The sequence below is a fragment of the Macrotis lagotis genome, chromosome 1 (genome assembly GCF_037893015.1).
Source record: "Macrotis lagotis isolate mMagLag1 chromosome 1, bilby.v1.9.chrom.fasta, whole genome shotgun sequence".
In the NCBI taxonomy this organism is placed as follows: Eukaryota; Metazoa; Chordata; class Mammalia; order Peramelemorphia; family Peramelidae; genus Macrotis; species Macrotis lagotis.
In genome coordinates, this window is record NC_133658.1 from 500,193,055 (window position 1) to 500,217,253 (window position 24,199).

The window sequence follows — 24,199 nt, forward strand, 5'->3', positions numbered from 1 at the left end:
GGGCTGGGTGGCCTGCCTGGGGCCGCATAGCTGGGTGATTGTTGGGTGTCTGAGGCCGGATTTAGACCTGAGTGCTCCTGGCTCAAGGGCCGGTCTCTGTCCTCCACCCAGCCACCCCTACTATTATTATTTTATTCTGGGTCTTTTTTTTGGGGGGGGGTTGCAGGGCAATGGGTTGGGGTGGCTTGCATGCGGTCACACAGCTGGGTGATTTTTGGGTATATGGGGCCAGATTTGGGCTGGGGTGCTCCTGGCTCCAGAGCTGGTGCTCCATCCACTGCACTACCTGGCCATACCTACAATTATTACTATTATTTTTTAATTTTAATTTTTTCTCTCTCCCCTTTATCGCTCATGAGAGTCTATATTTTTGGGGGTGGAGGGGCTATTATGTTTACTCTTAAACAAAAATATTTTATTAATATATAAAAAACATTATTTGTACAAAATTAGAATAAATAAATTAATTTATATAAAAAAAGAATGCCTGGTATAAACAAATGAACATTGATATAAAAGTTTTAAATGAAAATTTGGAAGTAGGATACAATATTTTAGGAAAAATATATGGGGCGGCTAGGTGGCGCAGTGGATAAAGCACCAGCCCTGGAGTCAGGAGTACCTGGGTTCAAATCTGGTCTCAGACACTTAATAATTACCTATCTGTGTAGCCTTGGGCAAGCCACTTAATCCCATTTGCCTTGCAAAAACCTAAAAAAAAACCTTCTCATTAAAAAAAAAAAGAAAAGAAAAATATACATTATGACCAGTATCGATTTATACTGGGAATGTAAATGTAAAATTGGCTCAATAAAAGGAATATAAATATAACAAACTCATAAAGAATAAAAGACAATTTAAACTTTTTTGAGAAAATCCAATACCCATTTCTGTTGAAAAACCAAACTAGAAAAACCTAAATATAAATGCACTTTTCCTATGTATTGTAAAAAATATCTATCTAGGGGCATCTGGGTGATGTGGGTGGATAGTGTACTAGCCCTGCAGTGAAGTCAGGAGGACCTGAGTTCAAATATGACCTCAGACACTTGATAATTACCTAGCTGTGTATCCTTGGCAAGTCACTTAACCCCACTACCTTGCCTATAAAAACCCCCAAACCAAAAATAATTTATCTATAACTATTATATGAAGAAAAGTAAGAGGCTTTTCCAATAGGATGAGGTAAAATAAGGATGCCATTATCACCACTAGCATTTAACAGTGCCTGGAACATAGGAGGTCTCTTCTAGAAATGCAAGCTACAGAAATAAGTAAAGAGAAAACAAAATTACCACTTTTTGTAGCAATAAGACAATAGAACCTTTAGGAAAAGTATGAGTAAAAAAACTGACAAACTTCCTAAAAACTTGAACAGAATATGAGAAACCAATAATTCCATGATTCAACAATATTAAAACAAAATTAAAAGGCTAAAAAAAATAGAAAATGTATCTTGGAGCATAAAATAACTTTAATAATCATTGAACTATATGTATACCCATGAGCACAAATAAAACCTGGAGATCATATTTTAAGAAATGTTAAAAAAAAACTTTCCAGATCTCTCAGAACCAAGAAGTAAAGTGAAATAAGAATCCTCTGATCACCTCCTGAAAGAAATTCTAAAATGAAAACTCCTAGAAACAAAGGAAAAATACAGCAAGCAGCCAGAAAAAAAGAATGCAAGAAGAATCAGTTAAGATCATATGTAATTTGACAGTCACCATTATTAATGGATGGACAGTCTGAAATAAAATATTTCACACAAGCAGCAAAATTTAGTATGATCTTATGGGGGAAGAATGAAACATAAAATAGAGTTCTTTTTCATCTTGACGATCTTAAAAAAATGGAAATAGAAAGGGAGACAAACACACTGGAGGTGGGATGGGGGTAGGAAAGGAAGGTTAGAGAAAATTATCTTGCCTAATCAGCACAAGTAGATCTAAATATAAAAAACAGAGAAAGTGAACCTCACTTTCATCTGACTGGTCAGAAGTGGAAAGATACAGGAACTGGATGCAGAATTACACCCAACATGGAACTAGATGGGTGAAGGGAGAAGGGGAAATTAGAGAGACCATAGAATAAATGGAGAGATTTGTCCTAGGAAAACAATCTCTGAATAAGGAGAAGCAAAAATATTTACATTGCTCATTATGGAGAAGTAAAAAACAGTAATCTTATTTTCTGGAGAAACCACACAGGGCAAACACTCATATAAGATATCAAAGGAAGCAATACAAGGATACTCTCTAGGTCTCTGTAAAGAACTCTGGACAGTGGTCAAGGATTATTCAGTATATCTCTTCTGCATTAAAAAAGGCACTGTGCTCTATGAGAAAAGCAAAACTGCAGTAGCTCAAAAGAATGTAAGATGCACAAATTTAGATATCTCTTCATCCACATCATATGGTCTAGTTGTTCATAACCTGAGCTAGAGCCTTCTGAGTTCATCTGACCACCAAAGTCACACAGTTGTGTCATTTTGGTTCTCTTTGAGGATGAAGGTCAACCTCCTAAACTAAACTGGCTAAATAAATTCAATACACACTCAATCTTCATATTGGGAATGAGAATACTTCTTCTTTTCCAATGCTAATTTGAGACCCTCCTTCAGCTGAGATTCCCACTATCCAAATATATCAACAATACAGATCCTGGTGGCTATCATCTATGGACTGCACAGCATTTTCTTTCCTTTCTCATTTTTTAGTGCCTGGCTCACAATCTCTTTCCTCCTCATTACCTATATTTATATTAGGAGACATATCGACATACATGTTGTTACTCTCTCAAATACCTCTCAAATGGTTGTTGTTTTTCATTCTCAAAGAAGACCAAAATGATATCACTATGTTAAGAGAAAAGTTATAGTAGGCTTGACCAATACCAGCTCAGAATGCTCTACCACAGGTTGGACACCCTGTGCAGCTGGTGCTTTCTTTGATCTACTTCAATTCTACTTTGTTCACTGAGCACAGCACCTTCTCTGATAAGGGCCTGCCAAACCAAGTGGTCCTGTGCCAGTGTCTCCCATGATGCACAATCGATTCCAAAATTAAAAATTTTAACATATCACTTCTTTTTATCTACTCAATTCCTATGACCTGCTACTCCACTCCAGCTCTGCCTTAGAGATGGTCATACCCTTAGCCTTGTCATCATCTATAAAGTGTCCATACTTCCATATTCATGAACTTTGTAATCCCTTTAACTGATTATTATTTTCTATTATTCCTTCTTTTCCTATGTTTTATGGTCCTTAAGGTTGTTCTTGATCCTCATGGTGACTTAAATTTCCTCCAACATTCAGTTCATCATGTCATTGCCCTACACTAGCCAAGATATACTCTCTTCCTTTTTCTATCTTGAACCATTACTGAATTAACTAAACTTCACTCTCTATTCTCCTTTTCTCTATCTTACTTCAAATCACACTTGTAACAAGCCGCAAATCTGGATTATGTGCATTATCCTCCTTTGCTTTTCATGTGGAACTGAATAGAGCTGGAAGAAATCAAAAAAGATTTGCCTGGGCCCTCTACATATTTATGTGAACTAATCCTACTAGGGCCTTCATTATAACAAGGTAAAAAAGGTAAAGGTGTTCTCATAATTAACCTTCCCACTCTCCACAGCTACTGTTTCAAAATCTCATCATTCCTCAAACCCTCTGACACACCCTCTCTCCTATATAGTCACAAGGACACCTTGCAATTTCATACTTCATTGAAAAAAATGAGACTATTCACCAAGAACTGTCTCTTTTTTTACCCCTTTCCTCATTTCACAATCATTCTCTACTACCTCTTCACTTTGGTTTCAGACAAGAGGTTGTTTTGTGAGGCAAAGCCTTCTACAGCAACCCTTGATCCTCCTTTAAGTTTCTCCAGCAAATTGCCCTGTCATTTCCCCTTTCACCTTCACTTTCTCCATCTCCATTGGTTACTTTTTCCTACGACATATATGCATTGTCTACCCCATTCTTAAAAACCTTCACACTTGAGCCTACTAATAGAATGGAACTATTCTCTCATGGCCAAATGTCTTAAGAAAAACATCTACTATTGATGCTTCCACTTCCTCCTTTTCCACCATTTTCTAAACCCTTCTTAAAATATGGCTTCAATCCTCAACATTCAAATGAAACAGCTCTCTTCAAAATTATCAATGATCTCTTTTAAATTGCCAAATCAAAAAGCCTTTTTCCAATCCTGATTCTCTTTGACTTCCCTGAAGTATTTGATACCATGCATTGAAACTTTTCTTTTTCTATTCTCTCTCTTTAGGTTTTCATAAGACTGATTTGTTTCTCCTTTAAGTCACATTTTTCATCCTCAGTCTCCTTTGCTCTTTCTTAACCCATTTCATATCCTCCAACTGTATCCCCCAAGATTCTGTCCTGGTCCTCCTTACTTCGCTTGGTAATCTTATCAATTCCCATGGATTTAATCACCAATTTAATGACTCCCAGATCTACATATGCCAGCCCTGGTTTCTTTCCTGAGCTACTTATGAATCTCTAACTGCTTCTTGGATTATCTTAAACTCAATTTCCCTACAAGCACCTTACATTCATCATATCCAAAACAGAACTCATCATCTTTCCCCAAAAATCCTCCTTCACCCCTTTCCCTATGACTGTCCAGGACACAATATTCCTCTAAGTCACCAGATTCACAACCTCCAATATCAACCTATTCATGCTCACTCCAAGTACTCAATCCCTCTCCACAAAAACTTAGATATCTATCTTCTCCTCTCTAAATATACTGCCACAAACCCAGTTCAGGCTGTAATCCAAGTTACTTGCTTGGACTATTGCATTTGCAGGAGTAGTCTTCATTCCACAATCTCTCTCCACTTCACTGAGTGTCTAAGATGGTCTCCCCCATCTTTTTGAAAACAGAGGTGTAACAATATTGCAACCCTTCTCAATTAGCTCCAATGGCTTCCTATAACCTCCAGCATCAAATATAAACTCTCTAGTTTGCAACTAAAATCTAGTCATAACCTGTCCTCTTCTTAACTGTTCAGTCTTCCTACATCTTACTCCTCATTCCAACATATTCTGTAACAAAGCAACACTATTTCCTTAACCTGATACTTCATTTTCTATATCCATGCCTTTGAAAAGGGTGCCCTTCCTGCTTAAAATGCTCTATCCTTTCACTTGTGTTTTCATTTCCCTGGCTTCCCATTGAGTGTAATATTCCTTTTTTTTTAAGGTTTTTGCAAGGCAAATGGGGTTATTAAGTGGCTTGCCCAAGACCACACAGCTAGGTAATTATTAAGTGCTTGAGACCGCATTTGAACCCAGGTACTCCTGACTCCAGGGCTGGTGCTTTATCCACTGCGCCACCTAGCCACTCCCAGAATATTCCCTCTTAAAAGTTAATATCCGGGGCGGCTAGGTGGCGTAGTGGACAAAACACCAGCCTTGGAGTCAGGAGTACCTGGGTTCAAATCTGGTCTCAAACACTTAATAATTACCTAGCTGTGTGGCCTTGGGCAAGCCACTTAACCCCATTTGCCTTGCAAAAACCTAAAAAAAAAAAAAAAAAGTTAATATTGCTAGTGAAGTCCTCTCAGGGATTAAAAATCATTAAAACAAAGACAAACTATTCTTAGATTATTCTTACAAAAAAGAGGGAGAGACCTTGCATTCCAAGCCAGGAACCCTCCTGACTCTGTTTGGGCGGGATGACAGTGGACTATTTCCAGAGAGACCTTGCATTTTAGTCAGTCACCCATTTGATGATAAAACTATCTTAACTGGGAGAACAATAGACTGTTCCCATGAGGAAAAACCTTGCACTCCAAAGAAGCTCATAAGACTCCTCTTGTTTGATGATAAGTAGACTGTTCCTAGACCTTGTGTTCCTAGACAAGTTACATTACTTCAATTAGATAGTTATAATCCTGAAGGTTATTCTCACCATCTGGATGGTGAAGTAATTATTTTATGAAAACCTTTCATTCTTTTCTTTTTTGTTGGGGTGGATTTTCACAAGTGGAATGTAACTGTGAAGACTAACCAATGAGTCGACAGAGAGAGATGATAGGAAGGAGGAGGGGATAGAGTTTGACTTGTCTGACTGTCAATTCAGGGCAGCTCCTTGATCTTCACTACCTTTTTGACACTTGGAGTGTGCCCTTTTCTTGTTTTTTTTGCTCAGAGGAGTCTCTATATTTTTTAAAGTGGATTTTTATCCCACACACCTTCAAGACTCATCAAGAGGCAGTTAGGTAATACAGTAGAAAGAGTACTGGAGTTAGGAGGACCTGAGTTCAAATCCAACTTCAGACACTGTGTCAGCTGTGTTATCTTAAGCAAGTCACTTACCCCCTTAATGGCCTTGCCAAAAAAAATAAAAGACTCAAAACAAAAAAGACTCAACTTAAATCCCACCTTCTGTTGACTTTTCCAGGTTGCCCACCTCCCATGTTAATGCCCTTTGAGATTACCTTCATCTAATAATTTACATACATACATACATACCCATATATATACATATATATACATACACACATGTATGTGTACAACACACACAGAGAGCATACATGGATATTTACAGGAAGTTTACTAGAATGAATACTCCTTATGGAATATTTGGGAGTTTTTATCTTTGCTTTCTTTTTGTACCTCCAGCACATATTTACACAGTGTCTGGCACATAGTAAGTGCTTAGTAAATTCTGGCTGACTGACCAACTGGGAGGCAATAATTGAAGTAAAACAAGCACTGATCCTTGAGGATCAAAAGAAAAAAAAAAAGACTGTAAAGAACTGAAACCTAAGGGGTGCCTGGGGAATTCCCACAAAGTAGGAACCAAAAGAACAAAAGTAGAAGTTTCAACAATGACAACATAGAAAAAGGAAAACAATTCTGAAAAACTTAACAACTCAGGGGGCAGTTAGGTGGCACAGTGGATAGAGCACTAGCCTTAGAGTCAGGAGTATCTGAGTTCAAATCCAGCCTCAGACACTTAATAATTACCTAGCTGTATGGCCTTGGACAAGTCGCTTAACCCCATTGCCTTGCAAAAACTCAAAAAAAAAAAACTTAACAGTCTTAACAACTCTGATAAAAGCAATGACCAACTACCACCTTCAGACATTAGGGGCTCAAAATGAAGAAATGGACATGGCCATTGGATAGATCTGTTTTGCTTGATTAGATTTTCTTTCTAGGTTTGAGAGGGAGGGGAAAAAGGCTGAGAAAAAATAACCAATCGAAGGATATTGAAATGTTACATTTAAATGTACAAAAGAGAAAAAGAGAAACAGAGTAGGCTTCAGGAGAAAAACAGACAAGCGGGGCAGTCTTAAATGTTACATGTAGAATTTATTGTGTACTGTTTATAAAAGCAAGGGGTATGAAATGGAAATTCAGGATTTAATATATAATCCTCTTTTCTATATTCTGTTATATATATATAAAAAATGCTCATTTACCTTCAGAGGGAAAAAAAGAAAAATGAATATGATGAAAGGGTCAAAAGCTTGAATAAAACTTTTCTTTTTAAGTTATCCTGTGCTGCATAAAAAAAATGTGTAATGCATCTTATCAAAAATTTCTAACAAAAATGAATAAAAATAATTTTGTCATTTAAATGATGAAATTACTTTGCATTTACTTTGAACATATTTTTTATATTTGTATCTGTGTATTTGTTGCTTCTTTCCCAATACAATGTAAGCTCCTCAAAAGCATGGACTGTTTCAGTTTTCTTTGAAAACTCCGATTTCTAAGGATAGTTCCTGCTTAATAAAATGCTTTCTGAAAGAATGAACAAAAAATTTTGACAGACTTTTTTTTTCCTTTTCACCTTTATATAAGCTATCCCCCAAACCGAAACGCACTTACTCTTCACTTTTAAGTCTAGAATCATTTAACTTCTTTCCATGCTCAGCTCTGGTGCCTCCTTCTCATGTATTCAATTTTTGAAGCCAAGCAGACTTTTCCCAGAGCAAAACATACTTTTTTCTAATCCTGCTTATTTAAGTAAGTATCATTCTATATCTGGAATGTACTTCTTCCCTTCCAACCTCATCTCCACTTTTCTGAATTCTTACTTTGCTTTGAGAATCAGGGTGGATACATTGCTTCCAGGTAGCTTTCTCAAATCACCCTAGTTACCAGTGTTCTTTCCTACTTTCTTTTGGAGGACATACTGCTGACCCCATATTAAAATGTAAACTTATATTAGAGACTGTTTCAATTTTGTCTTTATCTCTCCAATGCCTAAAAATAACATGTAATAAGTACTCCATTAAGTCCTTACTGAATGAAATTACAAAACACAAATAGAAAATTGACAGAAAGTTTGCTTTTGAGAGAAGACTTGGTTTTCAAGTTCCATCTGTGATAAGAAACTGGGTCTTTATTTTCTTGGATTTTACTTCTTCTGCCTTCACTTTCCTCAACTATAAAATTGGGGGGGGGGGAGGTTTGGACTTGATGACCTCTATGATACCTTCCAGTTCTAAATCTATAACTCTATATCTTTTTAAAGTTTATTATTATTTTTTCTAGTTACATGTAGATAAGTTTTCAATATTTTTGTAAAATGTTCTACCTACCATCCTTCCCTCCCCCCTCCAAAGGCAGCAAGCAATCTGATATAGTTTATGCATGTACAATAACATCAAACATATTTCCATATTAGTCAAGCTATGAAAGAAGACTCAGAAGAACAAGAAAAAAACAAAAAATATTTTTAAAAAGTAAAAAAAATAAAATGTTTTGAGCTGCATTCAGACTCCATAATTCTTTCTCTGGATATGGATGGCATTTTCCATCACAAGTTTTTTAGAATTGTCTTTGATTATTGGGTTGCTGAGGAGAGTTGAGTCTATTATATAGTTGACCATCATACAACATTGGTGTTACTGTGTACAATGTTCTCCTGGTTCTGCTCCCTTCATTCTGCATCAGTTCATTGTCTTTCCAGGTTTTTCTAAAATCTGCATGCTCATTTCTTATAGAATAGTATACCATAACATTCATATATATCCTAACTTACTCAACCATTCCCCAACTGATGGACATTCCCTCAATTTCCAATTCTTTGCCACCACAAAAAAATATTTTTTGTGTAGGTGGGTTATATTTCCCCCTTTTCATATAATCTCTTTGGGACACAGACCAAATAGTGTTATTGCTGATCAAAGGGTTTGTACAGTTTTATAGCCCTATAGGCAAAGTGCCAAATTGCTCCCCAGAAAGACTGGATCAGTTCACAACTCTACCAACAATGAATAGTATACTAGTTTTCAAATTTCCCCCTCCAATGTTTAACATTTCCCTGTTCTGTCATATTAGCCATCTAATTACCCATCTTCATTAGTTAAAGAAGTAATCTAACTAAATGTTCTCTACTTTAATAAAATCACAAAGACATAGAAACACACACACACACACACACACACACATTAATAGAGATATAAACTTTTTTCAACTTACATTAATAATTTCATCTTTACAAAATACTAATGCTTCAGCCTGCTTGCTCGGAGGGAAAGCTGCTTGAAATGCCAGTTTTGCTGCAATTGCAGCTGGGGCATAAGTATCACATTGTGCCATTAGCCAATACCCCATAAGACTTTTTAAATTAGGTGCCAAATGTTTCTTTACTTTAAGGATAAGTTTTTCAAAAGCTTGTTGTGTGGCTTCTCGAACTCGACGATCAAAATCCTATTAAAAATACAAACAGGGTTAAAAATAATTAACTCATCCTCCTAAGACTGTCCTACATGCACAACTGATATATAACTGGAGTTATTTCTTTTATTTTTTTGAGGTGCTTCTTTTTAAGCAGTAGTAAGAAATCAAGAAAACAATTAGTGAATTTTGCTCAGCTGCCATAAAGAAATGTTTGTACAGTTAAATTTGTAGAATGCCTGGCAGCACAGTCTGGGTACTTAATAAATGCCTGATGAATTAAATTGAAGAGCACTCCACTATTAAAAAAACTAAACACCAACTAGAGTAAGACAATTTAATATGATCTTACAGGACAAGTGGCTGGTTTGTCTGAATTTTTCACTTCTCAAATAGTTAAGTTACTAGACGTAGTATAACCATAGTATAAAAATCATTGCTGGGATCTACTTCTTGCTGTGATGCTTATTTATTGGAAAGCCTAAATAACAAACTAACTTATATTTTATTTCCTTTATTCTTCAAGAAATAAACAAATAAGGATTTAGAATAAGTAATTTACAGGATGAGAAAAAGTATGTAAGTCTTTAGTTAGGATCTAAATTTATGTTAACATCTCTAAAAACATAGTTCCCATAGTCTATATAAAACACAGAATTCTTTTTCACTTTGCTTTCACAATTTTCCTCAAAATTCACTGCTCTTGGGGTGGCTAGGTGGCACAGTGGAGAGAGCACCAGCACTGGAGTCAGGAGTACCTGACTTCAAATCCGGCCCCAGACACTTAATAATTACCTAGCTGTGTGGCCTTGGGCAAGCCACTTAACCCCATTTGCCTTGCAAAAACCTAAAATAAAAAAGAGAATTCACCGCTCTTTTCAAAACCACATCAAAGGGAGATCACACAAATTTAACTGCATTCATTACTGTAACTAAAAAAAAAATATTGATTTTAAAACAAAAGTACTTTGTAGTACTTACAAGAGAGATTTTAGAATAAATTCTCGGCCAATATGGAAGAACACCTTTTACAATCTCCGTCTCCCTCTCATCACACATCGTCCCAAATTCCTGCATAGCCTAATGCAAAGTATCAATAGAGGAAAGGTTACTATTTATAGGAAACACATAAGTAGTACAATACCTTCATGGCATACTTGTCATGCTTATTTTGTTCAGTTTGGCAAAGTAATTTTAAATAATGTAAATGGAGCTTATATAAGGTGTGTATATAAGCGATCTCTGAATTTGGAAATACTTAAAGACATTCTCTTACAGACTAATAAGGAGTTTTTGACATTATATAAGAATCCTCATAATTTGAATTCACAATTATATTTCCTAATGTGTATCAAAATAGTCAAAATTCTAAAGAAATTCAAAAAAAATCAAAACAAACTAATTCATACATTGCCTGGAAGCAGAACTGGCTAACTAAGATACACAGTCAGACACACAAAATTTATGCTTCAGAAATATCACTTGGAAATATGAAAACCAAATCTAATTTTTCTTACAAACAACATAGCTAACACAAAAAGATATGCTACTGACTTTTTCTAATGGAACACCATTTTAATAAAAGGGCTTTTCTTGAATAATTTTTAGATAAAGAAATAAACTTGCTTTTAATTTTGTTGTGACATCTTTCTTAGAAAGTTTTCGTAGGACCATTCGGAAATCAGAATCCACCAGGCTGTCTATTTCTTCTGCTCCTTGAACAGCAGGAACATAGCCTAGGTCACTCTGAGATGACCCAAAGCCAATAAATCCAGGTACCGTTCCACGTTCTTTTGCAAGGAGTTCTGCAGCCCGTCCACTGCTTGAGGGCTGATAATAAGCAAAAAAAAAAAAAAAAAAAAGGCAGATCAGAGAATTATCTTCTAAAATCTAATAAATACCTTAAAATTATTCTCATTCTTTTGTTTTAGGTTTTTGCAAGGCAATGGGGTTAAATGGCTTGGGTAATTATTAAGTGTCTGAGGCCGAATTTGAACTCAGGTACTCCTGACTCCAAGACTGGTGCTCTATCCACTGCACCACCTAGCCACCCCATACTTGTCTTTTTGAACTGTCACATTTTCCAGAAATACTATACCCAGAGTATTTAGGAGGCTGGAAATGTGTCAAGGACAAAGCTCCTCCTGAGCTACCATTATTTATTATTTACACATTGGAAACCTTTTGTCCCTGGGAGTCAAAAACAAGCTCTAGTGAATCTGCAAGGAGCAACTGGGACCCTTGTTCATAAGCAGATCCATCATATCTTTATAATCTAGCAGTTCCCAAGGGAAACCAATGCTGTTTTTGCATCTTAACTATTCATGATTTCTCCTCCCTTGCCACTCTCATTTAGGTGGAAATCTGAGTTTCTCCTCCTCTTCTCTAGGTTGAAATTTCATAAATATGCAAGCTTCTGTTTGGATTGTGAAATCTTTCCCTTGGCATAAGGTTCTGCAAGCACATTCATTTTCCTTGTGATAAATCAAGTTGCATTCCAATGTTTCATGTTCTTGTGGTATTTTTTTTTTGGTTACCCTAATATTCATTTGAGAATTTTGTTTTTAGCCTGAGATTTAGGATATCAAACAGATTGCTATAGAATAGCCTAACTCAGCTTAGCAATACCAGATTTCAAACTACATATTACCCCAAGCATTAACCATGAAAACAATCCAGTACTGGTTAAGTAATTAGGTAGTAGACCAGTGGAAAAGATTAAGTACACAATAAAAACAGTAAGTACTCATAGTAATATAGTGTTTGATAAGCTAAAATATCTAAGCTTGGGGTCAAGAACTCACCATCTGACAAAAATTATTGGGAAAATTAGAAAGCAGTTCAGATGAAACCAGGTGTAGACCAACAAACAACTCACAAATCACATACTAAGATAAGATCAAAACAGATAAATGATTTAAACATACAGGGTGATGGTTGATATCTTAAGTAAATTAAGGGACAAGAGAAAAATGTATCTGTCAGATCTCTGGTTAAGGATAGAGTTTAGGACCAAACAAGATAAAGAATCAATCACGGTTAAGTAAAGTGAATAATTTTGATTCCATGATATTAAAAAGATTTTACACAAAATTAATGCAGTCAAAATTAGAAGTTAAACAGGAATGAGGGGGAAAAAAATTATACTAAGTCTCTCTGAAAAGGTCTATATAAGAACAACTATATAGAAAACTTAGCCAAATTTATAAAAACTAAGAGCCATTCCCCAATTGATAAAGGATATGAACTGGCGGTTTTCAAAAGAAAATCAAAGTTATTAATAATCACATAAAAAATGCACTAAAGCACCATTAAAGAAATGCAAGTTAACACTGAAGTACTACCCTCCCACCTATCAGAGTGGTTAACAAGATAGAAAAGGAGAAATGCTGGAGATGTGAAAAAGTAGGAACACTGAAGTTTGGCGGCAGATAGTTGTGAACTAATCCAACTATTCTGGACAACAATTTGGAACTATGTCCAAAGGGCTATATCTCTGACCCAGAAAAACTGGGTTTGTATACCAAAGAGATCACAGAAAAAGGACTTACCTGCTAAAAAAAAAAAAAATTATAGTAGCTCTTTCTGTGGTGGCAAAAAACTGGACATTCTTGAGAGGATGTCCATAAACTGGGGAATGGCTGAACAAACTGTGATATATGAATGTAATGGAATATTATTGTTCTAGAGGAAATGATGATTAAGTAGATTTCAGAAAAACCTGGAGAGACTTATACAAATTGATGCTGAGTGAAGTGAACAGTACCAGGAGAATATTGTATTCAGTAACAGCAATATTGTGCAGTGATCAACTATAATAGAATTAACCCTTCTCACAATACATGATCAGTCAAGTTTTGCTTACCATCCATATCCAGAGAAAGAATTATGCAGTCTGACTGCAGATCAAAGCACACTATTTTTGCTTCTTTAAATTGTCTTTTATTATGTCTTCTTTCTCATGGGGTTTTCCTTTGGTTCAGATTTTTCTTTCACAGCATGACTACTATGGAATGTAACATGATTGTGTAAGTATAACCTATATCAGATTGCTTGCTGTCTTCGGGAGGGAGGAAGGAAGGAAGGAGAAAACTTTACAAAAATGAGAGCTGAAAACTATCTTTATATAGAACTGGAAAAATAAATAAATAAAATATTATTTTAAAAAATTAAGTAAAACATAGGGAGCTTAGTGAATTTTGCTCAGCTGCCACAAAAAGATGCTTGCACAGCTGAATTTGTATAATGCCTGGCACATTCTGGGTACCTAGTAAAAGCCTCTTGAATTAAACTGAAGAGAACTCCATATTAAAAAAAAAACTAAACAACCAGAGTAAAACAAAACTAATTGGTTTGTGTACATTGCAACAACAGATACATTTAAATACATTCTTTTTAGCAAAAAATATTTTTATTTTCACTCCTCTTCCTCATCATTTCTAAAGCATTTGACATAATTGCCTATCCTTTCATTTCAGAAACTCCCCCTTTTCTGCAAGAGTTGTGGAGAAGATAAAGGACTGAGAGGTGTATATAAAATAAACCAACCTACTGCTCAAAATCTCCCTCAAAAACACTAATAGAAACACTAACAAAATTCTCATAAAAAATTGCTTCTGAGGGTAAAACCTTCAAAGAAACAAACAAAAAAAAAGCCCCAAGAGGCAAGGCCAAAATGGCAGAGTAGAAAGAAATGCAGCTAAGTTATTGTCCACAACTCCTCCAAACATCTATAAAACATATCAGCCCAAATCTAGATGAAAAAAATCCAGAAAAAGCTAATGAGTCCTTGTCTTTGTCTAGTCCAACTTGACAAAGGGAAAGAGACAGAGAAGACTGTAGTTGCTTGGGGGCAGTGACAGAAATGTGGGCATACAAGCACTACTTGCCCAGGGAGAAGGAGCATACCAGCAAAAATAAAAGAGGATCTCAAATCCATACTGGGGAACCTAAAAGATCCACAGAGGGTTACTACAGCAAGGACAGAAGCCAACTGAAAGCTTGTCATACACTCCCCAGTTCCAGATCATATGTAATAAATGCACAGCAGGGACAATTCCCCAAAAGGAGGACCAGATCAGACCTCCAAAAGTACTGCAGAGTCCAGTTCTAATATCAAGCTAAAAGTTAAAAACTAGTCTGAAGAATGAGCAAAAAAAAGAATCCCACCACAGAGACAGACACTCCAACCACAATGTCAGAAGAAGAAAATGATTTCAAAACATCTACAAGTAATGCCTCAGGAAAAAAGCACAGCTTGGGCACAAATTCAACCTGAATTCCTGAAAGAGATGAAGAGTTAAAAAATATCTTTATAAATGGGATGACAGTGCTTGAAGAAAAAAAAATGAGAAATAAAGAAAGAATTGGAAAGGGAATTAACAACTTGACAAATAGGTACAAAATTTTGCCCAAGTAACAACGTAACCTAAATCTTTAAAAATCGCTAATTTTAAAAAATCAATTGTTATAGTTATGAGAAAAAATAAAATTAACATTCAATATGAGGAAACAAAGTAATGAATATGATTAAATGAAGAATTTGGGGCAGGAAGCAAGCCATTGGAGTGAGGAGAACTAAAGTATAGCCCTCTCCCAAGACCTCTGACACAAAGAGAGAATGCAGCAGACTGATTTTTTTTTTACATTTTTTGTAAGGCAAATGGGGTTAAGTGGCTTGCCCAAGGCCACACAGCTAGGTAATCATTATTAAGCGTCTGAGGCTGGATTTGAACCCAGGTACTCCTGACTCCAGGGCCAGTGCTCTATCCACTGTGTCACCTAACTGCCCCAGCAGACTGATTTCTTAAGGGAAAAGCCAAGAACTCACTAAGTCATTTTTCCAAGACCTGGAGCTCAGACTGCTTCAGGGAACATCCCATAATCAGGGACTGAGTGACAGTTGAAAGGAGAGAGCCCTGAATGAGGGTACCAGGAAAAGATCCCAAGAGATTGAGTTTGGTACAGGTTACAAGTGTTATCTGGCAGCTCTCTCACCTACAACCTAGTGTAGTAGTCCTAACTCAGGGTGGGGGGGATGGAAAGGGAGAGAGGGAGGAAGAGAGGGTGTGAGTGTGTGTCTCTCTTTTATGCCCTGAGCAGAGCCACAGGTCAAAGGGGAACCAATATTCAATTGCTACACATCTGAACAGTCCATAATGCACCATGAGGCCAAGCCAACAAGATGACATGGCTAAACTTAGATCAGGAAATTGCACAGTTCAGACCAGGAAGGTAATGGATAGACTTCCTGCTCAATTATATTACTTTGACACACAAAGTTTGCACATCCTCAGTAGAAATGTGAAAAAGGAGAAAGAGGTAAAATGATAGAAGCTTAAGCCAGACATCAACCTAAAAATATACAGAGACCATAAGGTTCAAAGTTAGTAAGTGGAAGGGTTTAAAAAAAAAAAGGGACCCAACCATAACGAGCTATTATGGTGGTAAGGCAACCTTCGAGATCTAAATATAGATGCAGAAAATTACTCAAAAAACATTTTCAAATGAAGTCTCAAAGAAAAAAAATGCATCTAGACTCAGATCCAACAAGAATTGCTAGAAGAGGTAAAGCAAGAATTTTTTCTTGCTTTACAAAATTTACAAAATGATTTTAAAAACCAGTTGAAAAAAAAAGAAAGAATGGGGAAAGAAGAAGAAAAATATCAACAGAGATTAACTGCTTGAAAAAAAACAAAATCTTAATGATGAAAATAACTCTTGAAAATTAAAATTGGCCAAATGGAAGTTAATGACATAAGAAATCAAAAATAACAAAACAAAGTCAAAAGACCAAAAAAAAAAAAATAGAAAAAAAATTACATATCTCATGGGGAAAAGGTGGTCTACAAATCAGATCAAAGAAATGTAACCTAAGAATCACCTAAAAATCATGAACATTAAAAAAAGACTAGACATTTTATTTTCTTTTAAATCTTAATTACAATTGTGTGTATGTCTTTGTTTCTTGTAAATATATTATTGAAATCTGGTTTCTATCACACTCCGCTATCCTCTTCCATTTTATGGTAGAATTCATCCCATTCAGATTCACATCTGAAGACATGTAATAATACCCTTGTAGTTGCACATTTTTGATTTCCAACTGCATATTCTCATACTTGACCATTTCTTCCCCTATTCTATTTAAGAGTATGTTTTCCTTGTGTACCTCCCCTTACTTGACCCTGTCCCTCTTATTCCCACCTTTTTTTCTTCACCCCTTTCCTTCCTGTTGGCTAAAATGTATTTCTTTATCCAGTTATGTATCTATTCTTTTGGCCTTTAACCAGTTCAGATGAGAGTGAAGTTCACTTGTCATGCCCTTCCTCTTCACTACCATAGATATCTTGGAAAAAGAGGCAAAGAAGAAGCTGAAAGACTTCACCCTCCTAAAAAAAAAAATCACCAAATGAAAACTGGGACTATTAAAGCCAAAATTCAGAGGTCACAACAAGAAAAATACTAAAAGCAGTTAAAAAGAATTCAAGTACTGAGGAATCAGGCAAGATCACACAGGATTTAGCAGTTTCCTCAAAAAATAGAAGAAAACTGATAAGATAATCCAAAAAGCAAAGGAGCTGGGCTTATAAAATGAAAATAAGTAAAATAAAACTTTAAAAACCCTATCCAGCAAGAGAGTAAAATGACAAGAGAAAAAAATAACATTTAGTGAAATAGTTTTCAAAGAATTCTTGATGAAAGAAGATTGAATAGAAAATGTAACATGTAAACATAGGAATCAAGAGAATTATAAACAAACATGAGCAAAAAAATCACAAGAACTAAAGATTAAATTGTTTACATTATTTTATGGGGAAATGTATATAGCCCCTCAGCACTCAGAATCATCACCTGGAGTCATAGAAAGAGTTTAATTAGACAGAGGGGCTACATCTGACTCTGTTGTGTTTGAAAGATCTGAAAAGAATGAAATGGAGTGGATAGGGAAGAGGAATGCAATGGGGGGAGGGGTTAGGAAGGGAGAAGAGGAATGAGAACAATAATGTAAATGGAGAACATGAAAAAGAGTTTACATAAAGAATGATAGTGAAGAGGAGGGGCATGACAGATGAACTTCACTCTCAACTGAACTGGTTAAAGGCCAAAAGAATACATTCATAACTAGATTAAAAAAATACATTTTCGCCAACAGGAAGGAAAAGGGTGAAGAAAAAGATGGGAATAAGAGGGACAGGGTCAAGTAAGGGAGGGATTTGTCTGAAGAAAAACATACTCTTAAATGGAGCAGGGGAAGAAATGGTTAAGTGTGAGACTATAAAGTTAGAAATCAAAAATGTGAATCTGAATGGGATGAACTCTACAATAAAATGGAAGCATATAACTGAATGTGTTAGAAACCAGATTTCAACAATATATTTACAAGCAACAGAAAGACATACACACAATTAAAATGAGGGCCTGGAGAAGAATCTATTCTTATTCAGATGAAGTAACAAAGGAAGAGGTAATAATACTACTGAGACAAAAATCATAGTAAAAAAAAACTGAAGCTACATATTGTCAAAAGATATTCTAGACAATATCAAAACTAAAAATACACACAAATTGCATAGTATCTAAATTCTTAAAGGAAAAAGGAAAAATTAAATGAGATACAGGAAGAAATAGTAAAACTACAATAGCGAAGGGTCCAAAATTTACTTCTCTCAGACCTAGATAAACTGAACAACGAAGGAAGGAAGGAAGGAAAGGATGGAGGAATGAAGGAACAAATGGATTAAATAAGGCTATAGAGATCATTGGATTTGGAGCCTTTAAAATGATTAAATTCTGGCTCTGCCCCAACTGCTTGTAAAATCTTGGGTCCGACACTCCACTGTTAAAAAAAATAAGGAGGTTGACTGAGATGATCTTTAAAGGTTCCTTAAAGTTCTGAATCTCGGATCATATTTACATCTACAAAACTGAACTAAATCATCAACAGAAATGAACACTCTGTAGGACCTCACAAAAAAGGGAATGCTGCTATGATTTAGACTTTGCCTCCCTTAAAAATATTTCTCAAGACAGCTACTTAAAGTTACAACTATGTTATATCTTTCAAGGAATCTTATATGTTTTTGACATTCACAGGAAATAGCTTATTAGAGAAGATGTTTTTAAGAATCTACTTCCCTTTATCCAATTTTTTAAATAGTAAACAAATAATGAACTTAAGGGCATCTCATATTCCCTTATGAGTTTCCAAGTCTATTATAGAATCTCATTTGCAAAGATCTCATACTTTGAGAATTCTTTCAATGTGAGAATAATCTCAAAGATTAAAAATGGGAAAAAAGGCAATCAAGGTCTATGATTTTGTCGGCATCTTTTGAATTACCCCTTCTTTCAGATACCTGGAAAATAAATCTCAATACCTGGAAAATAAATCTCAATAATCTCAAAATTGTGTTGTCCTGCACACTTATTTTCTGTATATACTTCTAGTCTACCTGGATCTTCTAATCTTTGTTTCTCCACTTCTTGGCCTGATTATATTTTCTATGGGTAGTATATTCAGTGTAGTACCCATGGCTAAGATGGTAATGAGAAAGAGCATAGAGAAACAAGCCCAGCTCTCTCCGAAAAACCCCAGCAAATATCTTAAAGGACCCCAAAAAAAACCAATGACAAAGAAAACAATAAAGAACTAGTAACAAGAACTCCAACTAATATAGAACAGCAAAATAAAACAAATCAAAACAAAATACACACAGAGACTAACAAAGTGTTAACACCAGAAAAGCCAGTAAACTCAACATGACAAGCAGAGGTGGGGAGCCTACCAAGGTAGACAGTCCAAGTTCCCACAAATGAACATGAAGCAAGACTCCAAGCCTAGTTGATCAGATCAGAAACAAAGAACAGGCTGAGACAAAACTTGGTTTGAGGTAGAGAGTGAAGTTTAATAATAGCCACCTCATCTAGAGACTCTGCAGAAGTTGCACTCAGATTAAAGAGGGGGTAGGATCAAAAGAGACCTATTCAATCCATTCAAGTACTGGAGAGGAACTGGCTGACTGGCATTAAACACAAAAATTCCAATTCAGGAACTGAGGCAAAAAATACAAGCTAACAAAAGAAAATGCTCCACACAATGAAAAAATGTTATAGCTAAAGAGAAAACACAAGGGATATATCCAGAAAAAGAAAGGAACACCAAAACAAACAGAGCCCTCTGAGAAAAAAAAAATGGTTAGGCCACAAGGACTACTAGTATGTGGCTGGAGAAAATTAAGTATAAAAATTATTAGTAAGAGCTAAGTAAGAGCTGGTTTCTACTCTACTCTAGTGCTTATCATATTCATGTTTGCCCACAATTTGACATGCATTTGATACTTGCATCTGCTAAATCATACTGTTGTTATATGATGATACTGAATACAAGTACTAAAATAAGTAGCTTCATGGTGATTTTAAAGGGCTATGAATCTGGGAACACAATAGTTTCTAAAGAATTGGAATTTCAGGTGCTCAAAGATACATACTGATAACTCAAAGTTAAAACATTAAAAACATTAAATTTAATGTCAAATTTAAATAATTTTCCCCATGTTTGGTCCTATTTATCACATGTCAAAATGTATTTGTTTATGCACAAGATTTGACTTCCAAATCTTTACTAAGTCCTAATATCTTTACTTGATTCCTACCTACATAGCCCCTAATCTTATGGTTATCTCTATCTGGAAGGCATTTCAAATCACATATATCCAAATAAACATTAATCCCCCCCCCCCTTAAATCTACCTCTCCTCTAAGCTTCCTGGTTCCTGCTGTGGATATCCACAATCTTGCCAGACACCTGGGTTCACATTTCAGTGTCATTCCTGAACAACCCATTCTCTTCCTTCATCTTTCTTAATCTTATCCAATGCCAGCTCTGGTTGATTTTACTTCCATACCTCACATTCACCTTTTTTTCCATTCACTGCTACTATGTAGTTCAGGCTCTCATCTTCTCTTGCCTAAACTACTCTAATATCCTCATAATTTGATCTGTTTTCCAAATACAGTGATCTTTTCACTATACTACACTATCTCTTTAAACTAAATAAAAATACAGGAGGAGTCAGGGGCTGCTAGGTGGTACAGTAGATAGAGCACTGCCCTGAAGAAAGGAGGATCTGGGTTCAATTCCAGCCTCAAACAACTTGATACTTCCTAGCTGTGTGACCCTGGGCAAGTCACTTAAACGCACTGCTCCCCCCCCCAAAAAAAAACAAAAAGAAAAAAAGAAAAATTCTGGTGTCTATCCATTTTCATACTTAGGAACACTGAAAGAGACTGATATGCAGTAAAAATGGTAGAGTTAAAACTCTGATATAATGCCTTTTTGAAATTAACAAACATCCCTATGATAAAGGAATTAACTCAAATATTAGTAGTGTATAAAAGGATTTGGAGAGAAAAAAAAAATCAGTCAAGATGTCATCTAAATGGACTTGCTCATTTCATCAGTGCAACAATCAGGGACAATTTGAGGCTATCTGTTATCCAGAGAAACAACTGTGGAGTTTAAACAAAGACCAAGGGCCTTTAATTTAGGGAAAAAAACTGATATCTTATTGTCTGATCTTGCTATCTTTTATGTTTCTTCCTTAGGGATATGATTTCTCTCTCATCATATTCAATTCGGATCTATGTATACCATGGAAACAAAGTAAAGACTGGCAAATTACCTTCTGTGGGGGGTGGGGGGAAGAAGTAAGATTAGGGGGGAAAAACTGTGTAACTCAAAATAAATAAAATCTTTTTAAAAAACAGATGTCAGGGGCAGCTAGGTGGCGCAGTGGATATTACACCAGCCCTGGAGTCATGAGTACCTGAGTTCAAATCCGGCCTCAGACACTTAATAATTATCTAGTTGTGTGGCCTTGGGCAAGCCACTTAACCCCATTACCTTGCAAAAAAACAAAAACAAAAACAAAAAAAAAAAACAGATGTCATCTAAAGTAGGAAAAAAAATAAAACCCTGGACTTAACTAGAATCTACTTTAAAGCCCTAAAATACGGCTTTATTTTTTCAGTTTCTAATGTCTCAGGGTGTTTCATGAGGAATGAAAAAGAAAATAACGTTTAGTTTTAGCAAGGAGAAGGAAAACTGAATATGTGTATATATATATATATATACACACACATATATATACATATATCAGACATTTGAAATACTTGAAAAAATTTTAGGGTAAATTATCTATTCTCAAAGTTTTATAAATAGAGGGCAACTAGGTGGCACAGTGGATAGAGCACTGGCTCTGGATCATGTTCAAATCTGAGTTCAAATCTGCCCTCAGACATTTAATAATTATCTAGCTGTATGACCTTGAGCAAGTCACTTAACCCCACTGTCTTGTAAAAAAGTTTTATATATAGAAGCTTACACAGTATTTCAGATATATAACTTGTTAAAATTCTGACAACATAAATGCTAAAACCAATGAATAAGTAGTATATGATTATCAAACTTATTTCAATATAACTGTTCTCATTTTTAGTGGAAACTAACTTTTAACAAGTAATTCTTTTAACCAAGGGAAGCTTCCTAGCTGTAAATGGTAAATTTAAAAAAGGTCTAGAGGCTTAGGGTTGGGATTATCTGAAGTAGTTTCTTTATGTACAAAACAAAGTTGGTTAATATCATAATCTTTAAGACCACTTCTAATTATAATTCTTGAACTCATAAAAGGAGAAGACTATGTGAATATAAATGGAGAAAGAAAGAAACCACAAAAATAATTTGGAGTCATAAAAGATAAACTATTAAAAAGAGGTATAGGAAGAAGCCACTGTGATATAGTAATCGGAGCAATGAATTTGAAGACAAGTTAACAAGCATTTATTAAGCACTTACTAACAGGAGAGACACCCTGCTAACACTAAGGATATGAAGGTCAAAAATATCAGTCCCCACTTCACAGTCTAATAAGGGGAGATCACATTTAAACAAATAGGCAAAAATGAAATATAAACAAGATATTGGACATAATCTAAGAAAGTAGACAGAACAGTTTCTTGCAGGTGAGACTTGAAGTCAGGAGGCGGCAATGAGGAAGGAGAACATTCCAGACAAAGTCAAGAGATGGAAGGTCTTGTTTGTGGCAAGGTCCCTGTCCTTGTATGGTACAGGGTATAGGGCAGTAAGGCTGGAAAGGTAGAAAGAGTCAGGTTTTAAAAGCCGCAAGATTTCATATAGATCCTGAAGCATAAAAATCACTTTAGTTTGTTGAGGAGGTGTGTCCGGGTACTGGTGACACGGCCAGATCTGCCTTAATAAGAAAATAACTTTGGTGAATAAATGTATTACCTCCTGGAGGGAGGAGAGATTTATTACAGGCAGGGAGACCAACCAACCGGCAGGTTGCTACGCTAGTCAGGTGTGAGGGGATGAAGGCCTGAGCCCGGGTGGGGGCAGAGTGGGAGCAGAGGAGGGGGCTTCAATCAGTGGAATGTAGCCAAGGTTCTAGGATGGGTCTTTGCTATAGGTTGGATGGGAAGGGGCTATAGAGAGTGAGTGGAGGATGGTAAAGCCCTCAAAAATACCAGGGAAGTAAGCGGAGGGAAAGGTGTGGAGTTCGCTCTTGGGCATGTTGAGTTCCGGATGGACATCCAGGGTGAGATATCTGAAAGGCAGTTTGAGATGAACTTTCTGGAAAGGTCTCGGCAGAAAGATGACAATTAAATCCACGGAAGTCGAGGAGATCTCCGGGTGAATCGGTCTCGATGTTGCAAATTTTTTTAAAGGTTTAAATAATAAATGCCAGCAGCACTAAGAAACAAGTCAAGAAGCCCGGTATCTCTGAGGGCAACCGCATCCAGACCAAGCGCGGAAAAGCCGAGGAACGGTGAGAAAACGCTCTTCGTGAATTCTGGAAAAGCAGCAGGTGTTGCCGGAAACTTTCCCGAGGAGCGCGGCCTCGGGGCGCGAGTCCGCGGGGAGGGGGAGGCCAGGCACGAAGCGCCGAGCCCGGGCCGCCCCGGGCCAGGCGCCGAGGAAGGGGGGCCTCGGGCCTAAGATGGCCCCTGGAGTTCTCGCCGGGCGAACAGGGCCGTGGGAACGCCGGCGAGGAGCCGAGGGGCCCGGCCGCCCCCGCCCCGCCCGCCCCCTCTACTCACCCTCAAGTTCCCCTTCGTCCGCTGCTTGTTCTTCCCCCCCATGGCATCCGCCGCCGGCCACCGAGCGCCGCGACCCCCAGCCTTCGCGCCGACCCAATCACTCAGCCGCGAGAGCGACTTCCGGGCACGCAGCGCCCGCCGGAAGAGAGCTCCCCGGCGAACGCCCTCCCCTCCCCTCCCTCCCTCCCCTCCCCCCGCCCGCCGCTGGACGCCCCCCCCCAGCCTCTAGAAACGCCTTCCCCAGCTTTCTCTCCTCTGCCCGGAAACGTCACAGAGCGAAGCCCTGCCCCCAAACATTTTCAGCCAATAGAAACCCAGGCGTAGGTAGCTAGCGGGGGGAGGGGCGGGGATCCGGGGGGCGGGGCCAGAAACAAATGCGTCACTTCCGAGATGCCGGGCATCGGGTCT

General features: G+C 36.9%; 1 protein-coding gene across 4 annotated transcripts in view; it reads right to left on the bottom strand.

The window, feature by feature from the left end:
- The window catches only part of LTN1 (listerin E3 ubiquitin protein ligase 1), a 104,666-nt gene extending 80,675 nt beyond the window's left edge, over nt 1-23,991 (bottom strand). For all 4 annotated transcript variants that reach the window (XM_074213953.1, XM_074213952.1, XM_074213951.1 and 1 more), the window contains exons 1-4: nt 23,792-23,991; nt 11,300-11,503; nt 10,655-10,753; nt 9,476-9,706 (exon numbers count right to left, since the gene is read on the bottom strand). In XM_074213953.1, coding sequence (XP_074070054.1) covers nt 9,476-9,706; nt 10,655-10,753; nt 11,300-11,503; nt 23,792-23,833 — 576 coding nt within the window. In that variant the 5' untranslated portion in view covers nt 23,834-23,991. The remainder of the gene's footprint in view (nt 1-9,475; nt 9,707-10,654; nt 10,754-11,299; nt 11,504-23,791) is intronic.
- Nucleotides 23,992-24,199: the final 208 nt, after the last annotated feature.